At 30.7% G+C, this 25,160-nt stretch overlaps 1 protein-coding gene across 6 annotated transcripts in view; it reads left to right on the top strand.

The window, feature by feature from the left end:
• LOC127280923 (homeotic protein antennapedia-like) overlaps positions 1-25,160 on the top strand; it is a 364,206-nt gene that overhangs the window by 63,743 nt on the left and 275,303 nt on the right. Inside the window, exon 3 of one of the 6 annotated variants that reach the window (XM_051304333.1) lies at positions 24,331-24,377. The exons of the other annotated variants lie outside the window; for them this stretch is intronic. Coding sequence (XP_051160290.1) covers positions 24,331-24,377 — 47 coding nt within the window. The remainder of the gene's footprint in view (positions 1-24,330; positions 24,378-25,160) is intronic. 6 annotated transcript variants of the gene reach the window in all.

The raw sequence follows: 25,160 nt of genomic DNA, 5'->3' as shown, positions 1-25,160 counted from the left end.
AATTGGCTCAATTTTTGTTTTATTGATTAGGGAAATCTGAGGGGAAAAAAAAGAGTACACAGAAAATTAAAAGGCATTAAAATAAGCTGCAACGCTTATTATTTTAATACAATTTTGCTTATTTTAATTCATTTTGGTATTAAAATAAGCAAAATTGGATTAAAATAATAAGCGTTGCAGCTTATTTTAATACCTTAAAATTTTCAGTGTAGATGTTAATCCTTTTTTTTGAATTTGTTTCTTTTTTTTCGTTTAACTTTGTTCTTTTTTTCGTTTTAATCTAAAATAAATTGTTCGGAGTTGATAAAAAATATACTTCATATTGAAAAGTTGTGGAATTATTTGAAGTTTCAAATAGATAGAGCAATTTTATACTGTATTTCTCCGGCATATCTTTTCACATGGCTGAACTTGTCCCTTCTGCTTCGATTCAATTTAACACAGAACATAGTTTTTATAACCTTTCAATATGTGCGACATCAATACATTTTTAAAAAATTTGTTTTCTTCACTGGAATTATAAAAAAAGTGGTATAATTAAAACTAAAACATATAATTTTAAACTCGCGTCATGTTTATAGTTTTATAATTTATTCATAATTTTTTTTTAAAACGCACAAATTATCAAGTTATAAGCATATATATTAAAAGTGCATAATAATATTGTTTGCAAAAAAAAATGTCTTCTTTATAAAAAAAAAAAAATTTTATTCTATCACAGAAAATTAAAAGGCATTAAAATAAGCTGCAACGCTTATTATTTTAATCCATTTTGGTATTAAAATAAGCAAAATTGGATTAAAATAATAAGCGTTGCAGCTTATTTTAATGCCTTTTAATTTTCTGTGATTTGAAAAATATTGCGAGATAATTTTTTTAATTGAAACAAATATCCAAAAGAAGTTTGAGACCGCGAAATTTTCTCCTTTTTGGCGCCACACTATAATACCAATTCTCATAAATCTTTGACTCGGTAAAATCTCGGTAAATATATCTTTGGATGCAATTAGCAGCCTATTTCGCAAACGTATAACATATATGCGCATTATATATCAAGGAAAGAATCTTGCACATTTTCTCAAATCATCGTTCGTATATTTACCCTCTTCAAATAATAACAAAATGAATTTTTTTTTACTGAAAGAATTGTATGAGAAAATAATTGAAAATTGAATTTTTAAGGTTGGAAATTCATCAAAGTAGATGAGAGTTGTCATTTGTCTTTTTTCATTCAGAGTTGTCAGTTGTCTTTCTTAGAAAAGAATATGATTTGTGTGAAAAAATAGAAGTTATCACTTGTCTTTTACATAAAAAAAAGTTGTCATTTATAGAGAGGAATAAAAATTCAATTTTTTCCCCCAAGGTAGAGGAGAGTTGTCACTTGTCTTTTCCATATCGTCTTTAACGAGAAATAAAATTCAGTTATTGGTTTATATAATTTTCGCAAATTTAGAAAAGTTGTCAATTGTCTTTTTCGTACAAAATCATCAGTTATCAGTTATGCCTAAAAATTTGTTAAATTGTTCGTTGTCTGGTTTCCGTAATACATCAAAAAATAAAGTCAAGACAATTTATACAACTTCGGGGTGCACGTGCAGGTGTTAGACCATACCATAAATGGACGCGGGGTGACTAACATAAAAGAGGGGAAGTCTGATTTTACTGTGCGCGTAGGTGTACACGAATCGCGTTGATGGTTTAACGGAGGTGCACACAAGGTTCGGGTCGAAATCCAAGATCCAGTTGACTAGTATCGCCAGTGCCATCATGGCCGCCACTACCGCACTCTTCACCACGGTAAATTCAACTGCGTTAAAAATTTTTGATTCGTCAATTGTATTATTTCAATTGTATGAATCACTCAACACTGGCAATAATTTTTTTTTTAATTATTTTTCCAAATAGAAAAATTATAATTGTCGCGTTTTTAAAACTTATTGCTTTAATAACGAGGAAGAGAGTAGAGGTTTTGTTGCAGGCGGCGCTGAAGCGTCGTGCGCAAGCCATACTGAGCATGCAATATGGCGCCGTTTAAGAAAGCAGGCTAAAAGAGAAAAACCGGTCGATGCCGGCTAATACAAGAGCAAGTGGCGCGACTAGCGCAGCCGCGTTTTAAGGTGGGGCAATCAATGTTCAAATATGGCCGCCGCCGTTACGATGCGGAATGCCTATTTCGGTGAAATTTTAATAATTTTTCGTGATTTTCAATTGAAAATTATCATATCAAGAGGCAAGTGGAAAACTCCTTTGTCCTTGGATCTTTTGAGGGTATGTACTAGAGTTTTGCGGCATTTTTAAAGCGTGGAAAGATAGAGAGAGAAAAAAAAAAGAAGCGGAATATTGAAGCCATGTTAAGGATGTGAGAGGCACATGTGCGCCGTGATGCGCGAACGTATGTGCGTGATGTGATGGAGAGTGAAAGAGAGATAGAAAAAGAGAGAGAGAGATGGCTCGTTGTTGGAGGATGCGATATTGTTTTTCTAGTTTTTTGTCCAGCTAAGGGGCAATTCCCGGATAAAACGAGATACCTCATCGGTTCGTTAGTTGCCGCCTTAGTTTTTGCACTTGTGCTCTTTTGCAATGTGGTAATGGCGAGACTGTCTGCGAGCGCAGCGACAAAGAGATTTAAGGGTGCACGTGGCGTATATTCCCCCCCCCCCTTAAATTCAATATTTTTTTTTTCGATATATAATTTTTTAAAATTAATTTTCAATTAGTCTATACAGTTAATATTTTTTTTTTCTGGTAAATAATTCTACCGGATGGTTGATTCACTTTGTTCTTGTGCCGACGATTACGTTTCGCACGTGTGCAGTGTTAAAAGGCTCAAAACAATGTTATAAATATTCACAAGTTACAATTAAATATGTTCGTTTATGATGCAACTCGTCGGCACAATGATCAAGATATAAATAATATGATGCTACTCAAGTTTTCCATTTTGCCACGCGGTTATATATATATATATGTCGATTCACTACTCGAGATATAAATTAAATTATTACACGTCAACAACTTAAACTTAATTACGTAATTTTCTACCTTTGAAATAGTTTCGTATTGTCTAATTGCTGAGGGCAATTTAAACTTAAATTTTTTATTAAGGACACACTTATTCTAAACTCACAGTTGTACAATTAAGTTATTTCTACTTCTCATCTATTTCAATTGTTTAATTAGCATTTGAATAAATACAATTTAGTTAAAAAAAAAATTTTAAATAAAAAAATTTTACATTTTTTAATTAAAAACAATTTTTTAACACATTATTAAATTATATTATATATATATATATATATATATATATATATATATATATATATTAAATTAAATTAAATTGAATTTAAAAAAAATATTGGCTTTGGCTGATGTAATTTTTGTAAATAAAAATACAAAAATTAATTGGCGTTTCTATTCTTTTTTTTTTCTTATTGGGAAAAATGACATTCTTTTATTTGTAAATAAACAATGGATTTTTTTTTTCTTTTTGAGTTAAGAATGTATATAAATTTTAAAAGAGGGAATAGATATTTATAGTATTGAGTGCGATGATTCTTTAGGAATAATATGCGGCCGTCGGGCGCCGAAGCCGACAAAGCGCTTGCGCGCTTTGATGAACAAAGTTCTTTCTGATAACCTTCAATTGAAAGTAACATATCTTAATTAATAAATTTTTTTTTCTGATTACATTTCAATTTATAAATTTCAATCCAATTTCAACATTTTTTGTATTTTTCATTTCTCATTTTTTCATTCTCTCTTTTCAGTATAACAATACTTTTTTTTCTTACTATCTTCTATTATTATTTTTATTATTAATATTATTATTACTATTACTATTATCAGTATTATTATTACTATTACTATTATCAGTATTATTATTATTATTATTATTATTATTATTATTATTATTATTATTATTATTATTATTATTATTTTTACTATTACTATTATTAGTATTATTTTTGTTATTACTATTATTAGTATTATTATTTTTAATAACATTTTTCTTAATTTCTTACTTTAGGTAAATTATGTTAGGTAATAAAAATTAGCAAACAATTTTTTTTTTAATTCATATATGAATTTAACGATAATATATATATGAGAGCACAAAAGAATTTATTATAATAATTTTCGGTATTATATGAACATGTATGAGGGGAAATGAAAAATGTGACTTGTTAAATAAACAAGAGAATAATTTTTACTAAGTAGTAATTAATGTTTAGAATATTAACATCGAGTTTGTGAATTTATCACTCATTTTATATATATATATATATATATATATATCTATATCTATATGTATATATATATATATATATGAGGCGGACGATTATTAAGCGAAGAAAGCATTCGATATTAACATGAACATTAATTATATTTTTCACCGGCTTGAGTGCACATTATTGAGTTGCTTTTGTATAGCGCTATATAATACACGTCAATATAGTCTCCGAGAGACTTGCATATGCGGATAAACGCAGCAAGTTGCTCTCAGCCCACACGTGATCATTATTTATATTTTTGCACACCCGTTTCAATATACTTTAAGAATTCAGCACGCAATATCGCATTTTAACTTATATACATATGCGTGTGATCAATCAGAAATTAATGTCATCGCTTTAGTTTTTTTTTTTTTTTTTTTTAATAATATATTTGCTTAGCAACTAGTTTTTTTTAATAGTGGTTTCGAATAATGAGGGATTTTGTATAAAGTAGTATTTTTAATTATCTTGTTTTTTTTTTTTGATGTAGTTACTGTTAGGAATTTATTATGGTTTTTCTTAACTTCAGTTGGCGTAATCAAAATTTGGTTGTCGTAACTTCAGTTGGCGCAACCAAAATTTAAATGTCGTAACCTCAGTTGGCATAACCAAACTTTGGCTGTCCCAACTTCAGTTGGTGTAACCAAAATTTGGTTGTCGTAACTTCAGTTGGAGTAACCAAAATTTGGTTGTCGTAACCTCAGTTGGTTTAACCAAACTTTGGCTGTCCCAACTTCAGTTGGCGTAAACAAACTTTAGTTGGCGTAACCAAAATTTGGTTGTCGTAACTTCAGTTGGAGTAACAAAAATTTGGTTGTTGTTACTTCAGTTGGCATAACCAAACTTTGGCTGTCCCAACTTCAGTTGGCGTAACCAAAATTTGGTTGTCGTAACTTCAGTTGGAGTAACAAAAATTTGGTTGTTGTTACTTCAGTTGGCATAACCAAACTTTGGCTGTCCCAACTTCAGTTGGCGTAAACAAACTTTGGCTGTCCCAACTTAAGTTGTCATAACCAAAGTTACTTTTAAAAATTTATCACAACTCTATCAAAAAATTACTGTCAATTTCTTGTAGAGGAATTTAAAAATTTTTTTGCAAAATAAATGACGCTTTATAGTTATTAAATACAATAAATAATATTATATTGTATTTATCGAGTGTCTCAATAACTCAGGTTCCACTGTATTTAGAATCTAATTCTAGTTTTCAAAGAATATGTAATAGTTACTTAATTACTTAATTGGTATAATAATAGTAACCATGTCAAATAGCAATAATTATGTTTAATAATCATGCTTTTATAAATCACTCCAATTAGCACATTATTCATTCTCAATAATATACAATTTTACATGTTCTTTTTCTATATAAATATATATATATATATATATATATATATATATATATATATATACAATATTGTGAGCTACTAAATTAACAATTTAATGTGCCCTGGAAATTAAATGACGTAAAAAATTAATTGTTTATTATATTTATTAATGTTAAAGCGAAAAAGGTATAATTTAATTTAAATTCTAAATGCTCTAATGAAATTCAATTATGATCTAAAGTCAAGATATGTGATAGATGTCTAATATGAAAACAGCGAAGCATAAAAATATAAATATATACTTCATTTTTCTTTTATGCTCTGCCACTTCCTTTCATCACTTGTTGTGAATTATAAAAGAGTATGCCAGTAGTCCGGTTAGATTTTTTTTTCGTTTTTTTTTCCGCCAGCAGAGACGCGGAATCAGGAAATTTTTACTTTATTTATTTATTTTTAATTTGTTATTGAAAAAAAAGTTACGATTTTGTTTTCTGAATATAATTTTCCTTAATAACGGTTGCTAATTTAGTATATGTAATCAAAATTTGGATGTCGTAACTTTAGTTGACATAACTAAACTTTGGCTGTCCCAACTTAAAATGGCGCGAAACCAAAATATGGTTGTCATAACTTTAGTTGACATAAACAAATTTTGGTTGCCCCAACTTCAGTTGGCATAACCAAACTTTGGCTGTCCCAATTTTAGATGACAACCAAACTTTGCCTGTCCCATCTTAAAATGGCAAAACCAAAATTTGGTTGTCGTAACATTAGTTGACATAAGAAATTTTGGTCGCTCCAAACTTCAGCTGGCATAACCAAACTTTGATTGTCCCAATTTTAGATGTCAACCAAAATTTGGCTTTCCCAACTTCAGTTGGCATAACCAAACTTTGACTGTACCAAATTAGGTTGGCTTAACCAAAATTTGGTTGTCATAACCAATTTTTGTCAGTGCCAACTTCAGTTGGCTTAACCAAACTTTGGCTGTCCCAACTTAAAATGGCGAAACCAAAATTTGGTTGTCGTAACTTTAGTTGACATAAACAAATTTTGGTTGCTCCAAACTTCAGCTGGCATAACCAAACTTTGATTGTCCCAATTTTGGATGACAACCAAAATTTGGCTTTCCCAACTTTAGTTGGCATAACCAAACTTTGATTGTCCCAAATTAGGTTGGCTTAACCAAAATTTGGTTGTCATAACCAACTTTTGTCAGTCCCAACTTCAGTTGGCTTAACCAAACTTAGCCTGTCCCAAATAAAGTTGGCATAATTAAATTTGATTTTCGTAAATTTAGTTGGCATAATCTATGGCTTTGACTTTCCTTAGAAACGGTTGCTAAGGTTTATTCCTTTGCAAAAATGGAAAAATGTTCTGGGGTAATACGGTTACGATTTGGTTTTCAAATATATATATGTAAAGAAAAAGTTTTCCTTCGCACCTGCGGCAAACAGAAACAAATTAGAATAGTATATATAATTAAGACGGGAAATGAAATATATTGCAAATAAATTTTCACTGGAGCTGAAAACTGTAATCCTTAATTATTTTTCATCTTCCAAGAAGGGAATTTGTAGCTTTTAACATTTTTCTCACGTTTCACGCGAACCGGTAGCTACTACCTATAGCAAATATATATATACATACATACATATAAAAGAAAAACAGGAAAAGCAGATGCAAGTATCGTGCGCTTGTCTATTTGTGCGTGTAAGTGCTTCGGAGCGTGCCCTGCTTGCCATAAATCCGCACCTAATTGAAAGATTGATCTGCCTGGCGGAACTAAAAGTGGTCGCGATCCAATGAGAGTATATACCGTGTGGAGGATACGTTATCTTATGTATCCAGAGAAACTCGCTCAGACCTCGTTAGACGGTGAAACGATGAACGATATATATATATATGTGTGAGAAACGATATACACGGGAAAAGCAAACGTATAATGGATAAGAGAAGAGAGGGATGTGTCGCGCACATACAAGATAAGGTCCTCTTCTGTTAGGGTTTCTCTTTCTCCAAAATCTATATAAGGGTCGAAAAGTTCGAAATCAATTTAAGAGGGAAGTTCTCGTTTCTGGATAAGGGAATCGTACAAAATCGATTTTTTTTTTATTTCCTCTACAATCGAAAAATCACCTTTCTTCGAAGAGGAAATTGAATCCTCGTCACGAAATGGCAGTAGTGCGATGTTGATATGGGCAATCTAAATAGCATTAGGCCTCTCTTTGGATATACCTTTTGGCTATAAAGTCGATCAGAATACTATAAGATTTATTTCATTTTTTTCTTTTTAGTTTTAGTTTAATTCATTTTAGTATTCAAATAATATTCCACAACGCTAAGGAGAAAACGATTTGAGTATAGTGACAACAAATTTTTTGATTATAAATAAATATGTAAATAACTTAAGTAGGCGTAACCAAACTTTAACTCACCCAACTTTATTCACCAAACTTTGCCTGTCCCAACTTCGGTTGGCGTAATTGGAATTTGGATTCTGAAATTTAGTGGATGTAACCAAACTTTGGCTGTACTAACATCAGTTGGCGTAACCAAAATTTGGCTTTCCTAACTTCAGTTGGCATATCCAATCTTTATATGTCCCAACTTAAGTTGGCGTAACCAAAATTTGTCTTTCCCAACTTCAGTTGGCGTTACCAAAATTTGGTTGTCGTAACTTCAGTTGGAGTAACCCAAATTTGGTTGTCGTAACTTCAGTTAGCGTAACCAAACTTTGCCTGTCCCAACTTCAGTTGGCGTTACCAAAATTTAGTTGTCGTAACTTCAGTTGGCGTAACCAAAATTTGGTTGTCGTAACTTCAGTTGGAGTAACCCGAATTTGGTTGTCGTAACCTCAGTTGGCATAACCAAACTTTGGCTGTCCCAACTTCAGTTGGCGTAAACAAACTTTGCCTGTCCCAACTTCAGTTGGCGTAACCAAATTTTTGGTTGTCGTGACTTCAGTTGGAGTGACCAAAATTTGGTTGTTACTTTAGTTGGCATAACCAAGATTTTGCTTTCCCAACTTCAGTTGACATAACCAAACTTTGCCTGTCCCAAATTCGGTTGGCGTAACCAAAATTTGGCTCTTCTATCTTCAGTTGGCATTACCAAACTTTATGGCTGTTCGAGCTTTAGTTGATATAACTAAACTTTGGCTGTACTAACTTCAGTTGGCGTAACCAAAATTTGTCTTCCCCAACTTCAGTTGTTGGAGTAAATTTTGTTGGAGTAACCAAACTTTGACTCCTCCAATTTTATTTTGCATAACCAATCTTCGCCTGTCCCACCTTCAATTGGCGTAACCTAAATTTGTCTGCCGTAACTTTAGAAGATGTAACCAAACTTTTGGTCCCAATTTTAGTTTAAATAACAAAATTCCCTATTTGGTTATGTCATCCTAATTTTGGTTGTATTATAACTAAAATTTGATTTGAAAATAACTATAAAGTCTTATTAGAAATAACTAAAATTTTGTTGAATTACTAAATAACTGGAATTTAGTAACTTATTTGTCATCATTTTCTTTTTTCACTAATTCAAATTTAGAAAATAATTAAATTTTGTTAATAAACGTTTAATTTGTTTAATAAAAACTAGAGCTGTTTTTTCAGCCTCTCTTTTGTCAAAACGAGGCAAGAGAAATCGTTTCTTTTAGTGTCAGTATGACTTTCTTTTTGTACCAAACATATACACACACATATATATATATATATATATCGGTGTGTTACATATATCCCAGTAGGAATTTTCTCTGTTCGATTGTAAGGAATATTATGTCTGTAGATTAGGTTTCTATATATTGAGATTGCGCCAAGAGTTACAAACCAAAAGACTTATGACTCTCTTTCTCTCTCTCTCTCTCTCTCTCTCTCTTGTTCGTAATATACATTGTACCTACCTGTGTTTACAGCATGTACCTCTTATCGGTAAAACCGTTTTCTATTTGCATTCTTCATAAATAGCATTTCTTTCTATTCTAATTAAGTTACGTTCAAAAAGTATACGCGCGCGTATATATAGAGGGGAAAAAAATAACTCTCTTGTTACAAAACACTTTTGTTCTGGTTTACCCGCGCACAATGATTTATATTTCCAATTAAAGCCCGCGCAACCCTTTTCTTTCTTTTTTTTTTTTTGCAAAAAAAAAAAAAAAAAAAAAAGTTTTTCTATTTTCTTTTTAATATTCATAATTAGATTATAAATCATTGATGATTAATACTGAAAATGCCATATAGCTACCATGATTATTTCAATATATCGAAAAAAAGTATCTTAACGAGCTTGTAAGAGGTGCCTCGAAGTTATTAACGAGCCGATCGGTTTAACGATAATAATCCCTGCATCAAGTCCATATGTGTATATATGTGCATCGTACTGTATATCCACATCGCAACCTTGGGATCGCTTTTTGTGGCATGCACTTCCGAAGCAACAAACAAGCTCTAAAAGTCCTTCAAAGAGAATGAGTAAAAGAGAATCGCATCAGAAATCGGTGGTAACCGCAAACCGTAAATTCTGGTTCCATTTTCGAAAGCACAGGTGTTCCTAGATGTTTTTTGTTTTAATTTTTTTTTTTTTTTTTTTTTTTTTTTTTTTTTGTAGAAACTCGCTTTGTTGGGAGAATATAAACGTACAAACAATGTCCTGCAGATGAGGGTCACTCTGCGTACATACATATATACATACATGAGAGAGAGAGAGAGAATCCTGGTGCAGGGGGTAGGGGCCTTCAGACCCCGCATTGAGTTGTAAAAGCGTTCGGTCTCGCCGCCGGGCGGCCTGGTCGCTTATGTTAAAAGCGGCTACACGCCGCGTGATGAGTGGATGCTGTGTTTTAAGTTCTTCTTTTAAACTCTTTGTATCGCTTTTGCACTCTTGCATATACACACACATATATATATATATATATACATCGCGTTCCAAACTGCATACACTTTGAATTCAAAAACTTCCTTTACTAACCCCGCGGGGTAAAACATTACAATCAAACCTTTCCCTCCAGCAAAAGACGCGAGCACACGTGTACCCCATTCGAAAAGGAATGTCACGAATCGATTTTTTCGAAAAGTGGGAGAGAAACTATTTCAGTTGAGTGAGATCTTCTTTTTAGATGTGTAAAAATTCATGGAAAAAAGAGATGATAAATTTAGTTGGCATAATCCAAAATTTAATAGTTCTAATTTTAGTTAGCCTAACTCATTTTTGGTTTCACAATTTAAGTTAGCGTAAACACTATTTTACTGTCCCAACTTCAATTGGTAAAACCAAGTTTGGTTGTGCCAACTTCAGTTGGTAAAACCAAGTTTGGTTGTCCCTACTTCAGTTCGCGTAACCAAAGTTTAGTTGCAACTTCAATTGGTAAAACCAAGTTTGGTTGTCCCAACTTTAGTTAATATAACCAAGTTTGGTTGTGTCCACTTCAGTTGGTAAAACCAAGTTTGGTTGTCCCAACTTTAGTTAGTATAACCAAGTTTGGTTGTGTCCACTTCAGTTGGTAAAACGAAGTTTGGTTGTGTCCACTTCAGTTGGTAAAACCAAGTTTGGTTGTCCCAACTTCAGTTCGCGTAACCAAAGTTTAGTTGCAACTTCAATTGGTAAAACCAAGTTTTGTTGTCCCAACTTCAGTTGGCGTAACCAAAGTTTAGTTGCAACTTTAGTTGGTAAAACCAAGTTTTGTTGTCCCAACTTCAGTTGGCGTAACCAAAGTTTAGTTGCAACTTTAGTTGGTAAAACCAAGTTTGGTTGTGCCAACTTCAGTTGGTAAAACCAAGTTTGGTTGTCCCTACTTCAGTTCGCGTAACCAAAGTTTAGTTGCAACTTCAATTGGTAAAACCAAGTTTTGTTGTCCCAACTTCAGTTGGCGTAACCAAAGTTAGGTTGCAACTTTAGTTGGTAAAACCAAGTTTGGTTGTGCCAACTTCAGTTGGTAAAACCAAGTTTGGTTGTCCCTACTTCAGTTCGCGTAACCAAAGTTTAGTTGCAACTTCAATTGGTAAAACCAAGTTTGGTTGTCCCAACTTTAGTTGGTATAACCAAGTTTGGTTGTCCCAACTTCAATTGGTAAAACCAAGTTTGGTTGTCCCAACTTCAGTTGGCGTAACCAAAGTTTAGTTGCAACTTTAGTTGGCATAACCAAATTTTTTCTGTCCGAACTTCAGTTGGCGTAACCAAAATTTAGTTGTAACCTTAGTTGGCATAACAAAATTTTGGCTTCCCTATCTTCAGTTAGCATAACCAAAATTTAGTTATCGTAACTTTTGAGTTGGCATAACCAAACTTTGACTGTCCCAACATGAGTTGGCGTAACCAAAATTTGGTTGTCGTAACTTTCCTTGACATAAACTGCATCTAATTGTCCCAAAATTTGGTTGTTCTTACTTTGGTCGGCCTAGGCAAATCTTGCCATTATCATATAATATAATGTTCAAGAAACTACACACTAAAAAAGAAATCTTGATTTCAGCCTATTTTTGAGGTTGAATTTAAGGTGTAAACGGAGTCAGACCAATTAAAAAAGGACAGACTTATGCAAAATATATGGGCTTAATTTAAGGTGTAAACGGTTTAAGACTTTGTTTTTACTGTGTAGTAAAACAAATATGTGTTTGTTTTCTTTGAATCTTGTTTAGACAGTAATGATTAACTATTTGTCAAAGAAGATATTAATCTAAATCGCTATCAAATAACTGATTCAATGGGAAAAAAAACATTGTTGCGAAATATATCGGTTTATAAATGATAGGTATCTTGAAAGTGAAACTTTATGAAGATGTTCATCTTATAGACACCTGATAACATTTTATGGATGGTTTAATAACTTGATTCTCCCTTGAAGATAACGTTCATGTTGTGTTAATTGAATCTGGAATGTACATTCTTTATATATCTATATATGTATATATATACCCTTAGAGAAAATTATTATCAAACATGAAAATCATCGTATTAATTAATTAAATATCAAAACTTATTTTTTATTTCAATTATTTTCTTCTTAGTTTTTTCTTGTATTTCTTCTTCTTTGATATATTTGTATATTTCTTATATTGGTTTATTATTATATTATAAATTAGATGGAAAAGATAAAAGCAAACGTTTTCTCACGTTTCTGCAAAATGAAATGCTAGAAATTGAACGTATATTTGTTCCTGAAACCATATTTTAATGCTTCACGATAGTTTTGTTGGATGTGTTAAAACTCATCATAAATCAACTGCTGGAACTTCGATTTGTGAAACAAAAGCGAACTGATAATAAATTTTATGGTTTTTAAAAAGCGTCACCTACTTTCCTGATAGATTCATTAATCATGTACAAGCATTTTTCAATTTCTTTTCAGAAAATTAAGGTCATAAGGTCTTGTTAACAGCGCGCACATATATATAGTATGATTTACTCGAAATAAATTTTCAACAAAAAAATTTTCTTTTATTAATTCAATTAAATATAATACAATAATTATTTAATACAAACAATAATTATTCGATAATAAATATTTATTATAAATTTATTATTGGACAATAAATATGTATTATAAATTTATTTATATTTATTTAATAGTCAAGTAACCGATTATTGGAATGAAATAAATATTTTTTTTAGATCATAATTCAGAAAATAAATGGGATTTTTACCTGAGTCCTGGGAAGAAGACATCAAAGTAAAAAAAAAATCGAATTAATTAATTATCAAACGAAATATTGTGTCATTGTGAACGATTTTTCTTCACTGTAAAATTTATGTGTGTGTTTAAACAGTCTTAATTCAATTACAAAGAAGGCAACAAACTATTATATATACATTATGTTTTCAAATGGGGAGTTAAATACTCAACAAGTATGTATATAAAAGAAGAGGAAATACAACCATCAATTATAAAATCGCGTGAAATCAAAACATTATACCCTTATTTAAAAAAAAATTTCAATTTTCATAAAAAAAAAATTTACTTTATTATAACTACAAATTAAAATTATAAATTAATTGTCTGCAATTTAAAAAGAGTCAGTTATCATATATTTAAATGATAAATGATGGTATAAACATTTAACTGTTTATTTATGTGGTAATTGAATCAAATAAAAAATATATATAAAATACTTAAAAGGACTAGTCAATGTATAAAATCGTGTCAATGTTCATAAAATTTTTTTTTTTTCATATATATGTACATTGAGCGGAAAGACATTATCTAATCAGTGATATGACAGTAAAATATTAGGTCTCGCTATGTGGGAATATTAATTTTAAATAAAATATAATTTTTCTTTCAATTTTAATGAAGGAATCAAATTATTACTGTATCAATTTCTTTACAAAAAAAATTTCTTTTTTTTTATTCTGCTCTTAGTTATTTTATCATTTTCTTTTCCTATTTATATATTATATATACGATTTGATAAAGTGGCGCTATGATCTAGCTTCTCTCGACTCTAAATGAGTAACTCAGCAAGCCATAAATTTAATGATAAAAACAAGTCACTTGTTTGTAGTATTCTATTAAAAGAGTTTATGAAATATTTATCAGATTTCAGTATAAATATATATTGATTGCTATATTTTTTTGTATTATTGAACTCTTCCGGTAAAAAATTACATCGTTTTTAATTGTGGAAAAAAGTTTTGTTAATAAAAAATTATTTAAAATTATTCATATAACGAAAAAGAAAGATTATCTAGTAATTAGTTACTTATCAAATATTTACTTGCATCAAATAATTTTTATTTGAAACAAGTTCAATTATTTTTGTATCAAATAAATTTTTTTCAGTGTAAAAAAAGTAAGGTTAGAATTACGGCCGAAGAACGTTATTAGACACAACGCGCCTGCGCTACTACAACTCTCTCATTGGTTGGAAAAGGCGCTATTATTTGAAATGTTTTAATTTAAGTTTAAGAAAATATTTTTTTTTTTTTTTAAAGAATAATAAATTATGATAAATACTTCAAGGAAGCAATATTAATATCTAAAAAAAATTAAGTATTCCTAAAGCATACACGGAAATCTTTACAAAAAAAAAATGTAAGTTGGGGAATAAAATAAGAAAAAAATATCTCATTAATTTACGAGCGACTATTCAAATGATTCCAAAGAGATTCCCTGTTTTGAATAGAAAGAACAACAACCGAAGAGTGATTTCAGATTGGTAGAATGATAAAAGTGGAATTTATTACATGCTCATTACGCCCGTGCTCATTCATGACGTGATGAAGTCATGCCGCGATTGAGCCTACTGCTGCTGTTGTAACAATCCAAAGGTTAATATTTGAAAATCGTGCAAATCAATTCCATAATGTTTTTTTAACCCAGATAAATACAAAAATAAGTATGGTATATAGTATATATATAGCAAATAACCAATTTTTTTTTACGCAACAAAAATTATACATTAAAGAAGTCACGAAAAGGGGGGTTGTTAAAACCGATTTCAGATGTAATAATATACTATATATATAAAAGTGAGGGTTTCGCATATAACTGGATCTCATTCAGAGCATAATTTCAGTATAATTAATCGACCATTAGCGAATGTAATAACGATCGTTGAACGTGAAATGAATTTTTTTCTTTCAATCCGCTTTAGTTATTTACTATTAGAGCAATTATTTTTTCGCAGAAATTAAAAATTTTTTCAATACTTTTTCGAAAAAAACAAAAATTAGTTTTCAAAAGAGAGAGGATCACACACAAGTTTGTGAGATCGTTGTCGGACAGGAGAATAAGAGGAATTATGAGAGGTGATCAACCTTACTGGTTCTCTCCTTCTTACTCGATGAACTTCTTCCCTTTGAGCGAGGAGTTTCTTCTCTTTATGTATGTATATATATATATACGTATGAGGTGGAGTCATGCGAGCTGTTTCAAAGCAAGGAGAGAGCCAACGCGAGCGAGCCAAACGGGCAGACATAGCTCTCGAGAGTCTGCCAGGACGAGTTTATGCGATTTTTACACTCGATCTGATTTTTTGGCGGCGCGCCTCGCTCTCGCGAGACAGATATATGTCCCACGGCCATATACAAGAGCCGCGCGTATATAAAGACATCGAAGCGAAACCAACAAGAATTCCTCATCCCCGTATACCCCTTCCTCTTCCTTGTCCCCTTTCGAAGAGTAACCCGCCCCCTTCCAGTTGCCCTTGTCACAGGATTCTTCCCTTCCCCTCCTTTTGAACCCTTTTAATATGTTCACAAGTTTCTTTTTATTCAATATATATTATTCTAAGAGTGGTTTTCCGTTTCTTTGTTCCACTGTTTGTATTTTCCGTGTTCCAGTGTTTCGTTTCCTTTGTTCCACTGTTTGTATTTTCCGTGTTCCAGTGTTTCGTTTCCTTTGTTCCACTGTTTGTATTTTCCGTGTTCCAGTGTTTCGTTTCCTTTGTTCCACTGTTTGTATTTTCCGTGTTCCAGTGTTTCGTTTCCTTTGTTCCACTGTTTGTATTTCCCGTGTTCCTTTGGTCCAATGTTTCGTTTACTCTGTTCCACTGTTTGTATTTTCCGTGTTCCATTGTTCCAGTGTTTCGTTTCCTTTGTTCCACTGTTTCGTTTCCTTTGCTCCACTGTTTGTATTTTCCGTGTTCCAGTGTTTCATTTCCTTTGTTCCACTATTTGTATTTTCCGTGTTCCATTGTTCCAGTGTTTCGTTTCCTCTGTTCCACTGTTTGTATTTTCCGTGTTCCAACGTTTCGTTTACTCTGTTCCACTGTTTTGTTTCCTTTGTTCCACTGTTTGTATTTTCCGTGTTCCAGTGTTTCGTTTCCTTTGTTCCACTGTTTGTATTTTCCGTGTTCCAGTGTTTCGTTTCCTTTGTTCCACTGTTTGTATTTTCCGTGTTCCAGTGTTTCGTTTCCATTGTTCCACTGTTTTGTTTCCTTTGTTCCACTGTTTGTATTTTCCGTGTTCCTTTTCTCGATTTTAAGTGTTTTCCGTGTTCCTTTTTTCGAATTTTAGTATTTTCCATGTTCCTTTTCTCGATTCTCAGTATTTTCCATGTTCCTTTTGTTTATTTGCCACAAAAGTAAGCAGTCCATTCGGACTGTTCCACTCCATATGTTCCTTTTTTCGATTTGAAATGTTTCCCAATATTCCCTTTCTCGAATCTCATAGTATTTTCCATGTTCCTCTTCTCAATTCTTAGTATTTTCCATGTTACTTTTTTCGATTACAAGTATTTTTCTTGTTTCATTTCTTAATTTTTACCAAATTAATCTGTAATCGATGTTTTTTTTGTCTAGGTTAGGTATTTAAAACCGATAGTTTTATCGACTAGGCGACATCTATTAGACGCCAATTGAATTCTACACTAAAAGAAATCACCTGACAATTATACAGAAACACTGAAGAAATAATTTATTTGATTCAAATAATCTTGTCAATTATCAAATAAATATTTATTTGTACCAAATAATTTTAATTGTAATCAAATAAACTGTATTTGAATCCATAATTTCTGTATTTGTTGCATTTAATTGGCTCAAATACAGTTTATTTATAATTACAATTAAAATCATTTGGTACAAATAAATATTTATTTGATAATTGACAAGTAACTGATTAGTTGAATAAAAATAATTTTCTTTTAGCGTTGTATAAAAGTAAGGTTAGAATTACAGCCAAAGATGCGCTAATGAAAGTTACCAGACGCAATTGCGCTTGCGCTATTGTAAACTCTCTCATTGGTTTGAAAAAGGCGTTATTTTTAAAATGCTTTGATTTAAAAAAAAAATCTTTAGAAAACAATTATTCTAATTATTAAATTTTTATTATTTTTAATACTTTATTATAAATAGTATTATATCCTAATATCTACTGATGTTCAATTATCTTTATATCCCAATTTCACGCAATGATTATTAATCAAAAAAATCCATGCTTTAGTTTCTTAATACATTTTCGTTTTTTATTTACTTTCTTTTTTTGTTTACATTTTTATTTTCTTTTTTTATTTTATATTTACCATCGTCAATACACTCCAGGAGCTCTCAATGAAGATTTCAAACGACTAAAAATATCCACAGTTCGCATTTTTCAAGAACCGTTTTATACAAGACCGTTTCATCTTTCCAATCAGCTTCACCTTTATCACTGAAGAAATATACATGGGGGACCCAATTGGGGGCCGAATGGCCAACATCCAACATGTTTTACTCGTTGGGACTCCAGCAGTGCCAAACGAGACAAGAGAGAGAGAGAGAGGGTTTTGAAAATTAAAGAACGATCTCGCGTGTCGAGGTACCTCATATCAAATGATATAGACATTTCGCGTGAAAAACGGGAGGACGCGGCAAACCAACATGAATCTGGGCCAAGAAGACTAGAACCAGGAGGGGAAACTCCGTTGTAAAGATGCGGCGTGACAAACAAGCCACTAGAAGGCGTGGCTTATCGTTCGTGCATTGCTATTCAGACGAATTTCAGTGTTCTGCGCATACTTTCTTGACACTGATATTTGAAATGTAGCAGACGCTGTTTTTAAGTTTCTGTTTATGCGGTTATGGCAAATGGTTTACCCATAAATTTTTTGATGCGATTATATTTAATTAATTATATGTAACTAGCAAAATTAAACGCGCGCAAGCGCGCCAAATTGAGTGTTTAATTGTTTGTTATAAAGAAATTAAAGATTAATATTATCAATAATAATTTAATTTATTAGAATATTATTACATATTAAATGATAATAATGAAAATTATATGTTTACAAGCCTCGGATTATACGACTTTTTCTGACTTTTTTCAAAAATAAGACTTTTATCGACTTCTTTTAATAAAATGCGACATTTTTTTTAACATTTGAAAGAAATGTAAATAAAATACATTTTTCTAGTATAAAATGTAGATCTTCATCATATCTTCTTCAATTAAATTATTTAACAAATTTTAAACTAAAATGATTCTTCACTACATTAATTAATTTTAATAATTTTAATGAAATACATCACAAATTCAATTATATCAAAATTATTTTTCAATTAAAATTTTTATGAAATTTAACAATTGTTTATAATTTTTAAAAAAAAATATCACAATAAAATTTAATTATTTTTTAAAAATTTCAATTCAAAATAAACTAAAATTCAATTATTACCCAAAATTTTTATTCAAAATCAATTAAAAATCCAATAATTATACAAAATTTTCAATTTAAAATTTAATTATTTACCAAGTTTTCAATTTAAAATGAAATAAAATTCAATTATTTTCTAAAATTTCTATTCAAAATTAATTAACCAAATTTTCAATCAAAAATGAACTTAAATTAAATTATTATCCAAAATTTCAATTAAAATTTAATTATTTACCAAGTTTTCAATTTAAAATGAAATAAAGTTCAATTATTTTCTAAAATTTCTATTCAAAATTAATTATCCAAATTTTCAATCAAAAATGAACTTCAATTAAATTATTATCCAAAATTTCAATTAAAATTCAATTATTTCCCAAAAATTTTCAATTTAAAATCAAATATAATTTCATTATTCTCAAAAATTGGAATTCAAAATTAATTGAATTTTCAATAATTTGAATTTAAAAGCATCTAAAATTTAATTATTTCTAAAATTTTACATCGAAATTTTTTTTTTTTTGAAATTTCATAATTTCAATTATAACTCTAAGGAAATTCAATTATTTTTAACTATTTTAATAATATTCTTTGAAAATTCAACTATCTGAAACCATTTTTCAAATTATTGTATTTTGTCCGCATTTTCTAATAAATTTTTAGTGAAATCATCTAAAATTTTAATTACAAAACACTTAAAGTTTCAATTAATTTCAAAAATCTCAATTTTAAATATTTGAAAATTCAATTAAATTTAAAAAATGTTTTCCAAAAATTGTTTGATAAATTATTTTCAGTTCTGGAAAATTTAATAATTGTTTGAAAATTAACAATATCTTTGAAATTTAATTATTTCTAAAAATTTCAATTTTAACCCTTCGAAAAGGATTATTATTAAAAAAAAAAAAAATTTTATTTAAAAATCTGTAAAATATTTTTGTTAAAATAAAAAACAAATCCACTTTTTTTTGGAATATAAATCGACTAAAACGACTTTTTTGTGTCTTTAAGTTGATTCGAGGCCTGTGTTTTTATAATTATTATTTAATAGGTATTCGTTGGCACCTGGTACCTTAAAAATTAATTTTTAAAAATAAATGTTTTTCAAATTACTATCTTATACGAAATTTCCTGGCGCATCTTTTTTCTCATCATACATTTTTTGTACAATTTTTGAATCAATATACAACTTTAAAAAGAATTTCGTTGGTAAACGTTGTGTACTTCAGCTTCGTGAATTGAATTTTCGAATTTGGAATTTTAAAGAAACTTATTCCGAAATTTGGAAACACAATTATACAACTTTGGCAAAAATGAGAAAAAGAATTGTCAAAATTTGACACGTCATAAGATTACTATTCAAAAAAACACGTGAAATCAGAAAAGGCCAACTTCAAGTTAGGACAGAAGGACAGACCAAGCATTTTATTATTATATAATTTACCTAACCAAGCAGACGCAAACATTTGCAGCTGCTTGCTACGAAATTTCCCCTTCAAAACCTACATGGATAGTATGCGCAGAATTCGTAAATTCGTTCTATTAGCAGTGCACGAACTTAAACGACACGCCCACCGTGTGCACGCTTACCATGCCACTACTCACTGCGGTAAAGCGTGGAAGTTTCACCTCCTGGTTCTAGTCTTCTTGATCTGGGCGGGAGTCTAGAACTCGGGGACCATATTATATTGCTATATATATCTATTTGGATCAGGTAGAGAGAATCGACCAGTGGTTGTGAGCGGCCATGAAGTGGGAGTACGATGACTGAGAGACTTTTTGAACCGGTTATGGGCGAGGCCCTTCTTCTTCTTCTTCTTCTTCTTCTTCTTCTCTGAATAGGCCCAAGTCCGGCTGGACTGAGGCCCAAAGGAGAGGGGATTGACTATATACCAAGTATGGTGGCAAAAGCGATGGCAAAAAGAGAATGATACATAGAGACAAAATAATCTTCTCAAAAATAGAGTACATAATATTTTTAAAGCAGCAAAAAATATTTTTCACTAAATTCTATTTAATGAATTAGTGATTTATTTTGTTACATAAATCTTTTTTTTTTGGTACAAATTAATTGACCAGATCTGATGCTAGTACATTTCTATTAAATTGCCTTTCGCGTAAACCTGAATTGTAACTTTTTCTTTTTTCGTAAGTCCTTTTCTAAGAAGTGCGGTAATTAATGCCACTTTGACTTCTTTTTCTTGTATTTCGTTTTCAAGACGCCAGTTTGTTGCAAAAAAAAAAGATATTTGGAATTTCGTTCTTTTTATAAAACTTTCTCTATTCTCAACTATATTAGAATTTTGTTATTTAAATATATTTTTTAAAACCAATTAGTCGAACCTCTTCAAACTATGATAACCTCCTTTTACTCCAAGGTATCATAAATATAACCTCTTTTTACTCCAAGTTATTGTGAACATAACCTCTTTTCTTTTTACTCCAAACTATCATAAACATAACCTTTTTTTGTTTTTATCACAGAGGATAAAGTATAGGAAATTGATAAATTAAGCATAAATAAACGAAGCGCAACTCGCGTAAAGATTATCCAATCACTGATCGAAATTTTTAGTATACGCTTACCTACTATACTTAATCAAGCATAATTCATTCCCTACTTTATCATTCGCGATGAAAACAAGCATAACCTATTTTTACATCAAATGCACAGAAAATTAAAGGGCATTAAAATAAGCTGCAACGCTTATTATTTTAATCTAATTTTGCTTATTTTAATCCATTTTGGTATTAAAATAAGCAAAATTGGATTAAAATAAGGAGCGTTGCAGCTTATTTTAATGCCTTTTAATTTTCTGTGTGATCATAACCTCTAATTTTTTGTCTAGATTTCCTTTTTACACTTTACTGATGTTATGGAGTATTATATATAGCAAAAATGAAAATATTTTTAACGTCATCTGTATAAATTTGTTGATGTTTATGATTTTCGTGATATATTTTTGCGATGTCATAAACGTATAGAAAGAAGAAGCAGAGTTAATAAATGGGATAAATTTCTCAAGAGATGTATTTCTTCTGAGGTCTGAGGCTTTATCAGAACACCCCGTACACCATTTCGTATGTGCATATGTTGTATATATGGACTGTATCTATTGCTGGTCCATACCTGCACGGAGCATGCACATGCATTCGCTGCAAAACAAAGCGAGCTCGTTAGGAGGAGCATTGCAACGACTGCACTCTTTGCTCATGCCATGGGTACATCCTGCTGTTAGCGGCTTGTCTGCAGGACTTTTCTCTCTCTCTCTCTTTCTCTCTTTTGCTCTCTTTCTCTCTCTCTGTCTCTCTCTCGAGTTGCCTTTACAAAGTTATACTTGGACACGTTTTGGCTTTGCTCGTGGCTTCGTTGTAGATAATTGCCCGTTGCATCGACGACTTTCTGCTGACAACGTTCACTTTGCCCCGAGGAGCAAAACTGCGAAAAGAGCAAGAGAGAGAGAGAGAGAGATCTACTCGATAAACAATTTTATACAATCCCTAACTGGCCATTACGCAAAATGCCGTGTTTCATGAATAAAAATTAGCACTCTGATTTCCCTTGATGGCGTTCTACCTCTTTGGATCATCAAAAAAAAAAAATACCCTAGAAGATGAATATCTTGAACGCGTGATTGCAGCTCTTTTTTTCCTTTATTCCTGCAAATTTAAATCCTATTATCTTTTGCGCTTTTTCTTTTTTTAATACTGCAATTATTCTCCATATAAAATTATCATTGTTTTTATATCTGTGCGCTCATCGAGATGAATATCATCAAAATAATCTAAGGGTTTTTAATTTTTGTTAAAGCATTTTAAATAAGAGCGCCTTTTTCTATATACCAATAAGAGAGAGTTATGGTTGCGCAAGCGCACATTGTTTATCACAAAAAATTAAAAGGCATTAAAATAAGCTACAACGCTTCTTATTTTAATCCATTTTGATATTAAAATAAGCAAAATTGGATTAAAATAAGAAACGTTGTAGCTTATTTTAATGCCTTTTAATTTTCTATTAAATAAATTTTGTATTTCAAATTTTACCGCTGTTATTTTAGTTCACAATACTGCCGCTGCGAATGCTGTCATCATTGCGTACATAACCTAAAATTTTTTACAATAAAAATTTAAATATACGACAAAAATAAAATAACTTTGAAAGAATATCGTGTTTCATAGAAACTGGATTAAGGATGATATTTAAGGGAGAGTAGTGGAATATCGTGAGAAAGGCAGAGGAGAACTTAAGTGGGCGACACCGGGTATATTCCGTTGAGTATACAGTTTGTATATAGATAGGGGACAGCGAGAGAGAGAGACCGGTTCCATACATGGCTTCCGAAGGCTTCTTCTTCTTCTTCTTCTTCTTCTTGCGCTAAGACCGCAAGACAAGCATCAGCTGCCGTTTCCTCGCTAATGAGATGGAATTGGACGTGGCCGAGATTTTTCTAGACTCGTCGGGGCGAATCAACTGGACTTCTGCTTCATGGGGCTCTCTAGTTCGCGACATTCCCGCGAGCGTAGCGGCGCTCTTTGATACGAATCGTTTAATTGCGTCCCATTAGCCCCGAGAGTCTCCCTCGGACTGAATGCGGCCACATTGGAGAACAGGGGATCGGTGAGAAGGGTTTTTTTTTTTTTTTTTTTTTTTTTTTTCGTTTCAAACTCTTTTGCTCGTGTCTTCACTTATCTGAAACCTCCCTATAGCCAAGTTTAGTTGGTACGCGAGTCCAACTTTTTCTCGCCAGTTGGCCGGTTTTGTTTATAAACCGTGCCGCCGCGGCCATCATCAGACACACACACGAATGGAAGGGAGCTACCACTTTTTCCCTGGATTTGTCATGGATACCAAAAACGTTTCCAAAAGGCGACGCTCTAGATCCATTTACTCCCTTCTTCTTCTTCTTCTTCTTCTTCTTTTTCCTTTTTCTTCTTTCTTCTTTGCCAATCATCCGTTGAAGAACGCCGCGACAGAAAATAGCTTGAGAGTTGTGTATTCATGACCATCTTCTTGTCATCCGAATCGCACTTTAAGAGAAATGATTAGACCGCTTTGGAATTCTTTTCAAAAATATATAAACTGACGCTTTACGTGGAAAGACAACGGTATAAAAAAGAAAATTAGGTTATGTTTGTGATTTTTTGTAGTGAAAATAAAATTTACCAAAAAAGATTCTGTTTCAAAGAATACTTTTTTTATTCAAAGAAATTTTCATCGAATAAAAGATAAATTCATGATAAAAGAAATATATTAAATCAAAAAAAAAATTCTAACATTGATATAGAGAAACATTTATTTGAATTAAATAAAAAAATTTCTTTGAAACGAAGATTATTTCTTTTTTAATCAAAGTTTGAAAGTTTCTTCATATCAAAAAAAAATTTGTCATGAAAATTGATTTCTTTGAATCAAAGAAATCTTTTTTTTGTGTGTGTAAAACTATCGCTAAACATAACCTAAAATTTCTTTAAGTCCCTTTTATCGTGAAGCGATAATGAATACATGAAAAGTTACATTATTTTTCGAATTTTGAAGAGCCATTTAAAAAAAAAGTGTTTTTAAATTGCACCCCCCTCTAAAAAACGTAATTTTATCCAATTTTTTTTTTTTTTAAAACTGAAATCATCATTAAAATGTGAATTTTTTTTTCTGTTCCAGGTAAGGACCACTTTTACATTGCAAGCAAGATTATTTCATCAAGGAGAGTGAGTAAATGAACAAAATATGAATTCAATGATTCATTAATAAATTACTACATATTCAATCTGTATTCTCCAAATCTGAATAGTTTGCAAATTTTTAACTAATTTGATGATTAATTTGACTAATTTTAACTAATTACTAAAAAATTGTTTATTTATTCAAATTTAGAGAGTATACACTGCGGAAAAAAGATTTCTTTGATTCAAATAAATCAATTTCCTTGACAAATCTTTCTTTGGTTTAATGCACTTATTCTTTCAAAGAAAATTTATTTAAATCAAAGAAATTTCATTAATTTAAAGAAACCAATTTCTTTGACTTGTTTCCTTTCATTCAAAATTAAAATTTTCTTTAAAACCAAATAAGCTTCTTAGTTTTAAAGAAAATTTTATTTTAAATGAAGGGAAACAAATCAAAGAAATTTCTTTTAATCAAAGAAATTGGTTTCTTTAAATCAAATAAATCTTATCTCTGGGCGATATAGTTTGCGTTTCTCTATTGTTGAAAAAGTTGTTTTCCACAGTTAATTTTTGAAATTAGTTCTCACTTCTGAATAAAGTAAATAATTTTATTAGCAAACATTTTTTAAGGAAAAATAGGTTATGTCTATGATAGTTTGGAGTGAAAATAGGTTATGTTCATGATTGTTTAGAGCGAAAATAGGTTATATTTATAATTACAGTTTGAAGCGAAAATAGGTTATGTTTATGATAGTTTCGAGTGAAAATAGGTTATGTTACGATAGTTTGGAGTGAAAATAGGTTATGTTCATGATTGTTTAGAGC

This window comes from Leptopilina boulardi, unplaced genomic scaffold (genome assembly GCF_019393585.1).
Source record: "Leptopilina boulardi isolate dan_hultmark-lab unplaced genomic scaffold, ZJU_Lbou_2.1 LbouV2_258, whole genome shotgun sequence".
NCBI lineage: Eukaryota > Metazoa > Arthropoda > Insecta > Hymenoptera > Figitidae > Leptopilina > Leptopilina boulardi.
This window is presented reverse-complemented; position numbering and strand designations above follow the sequence as displayed.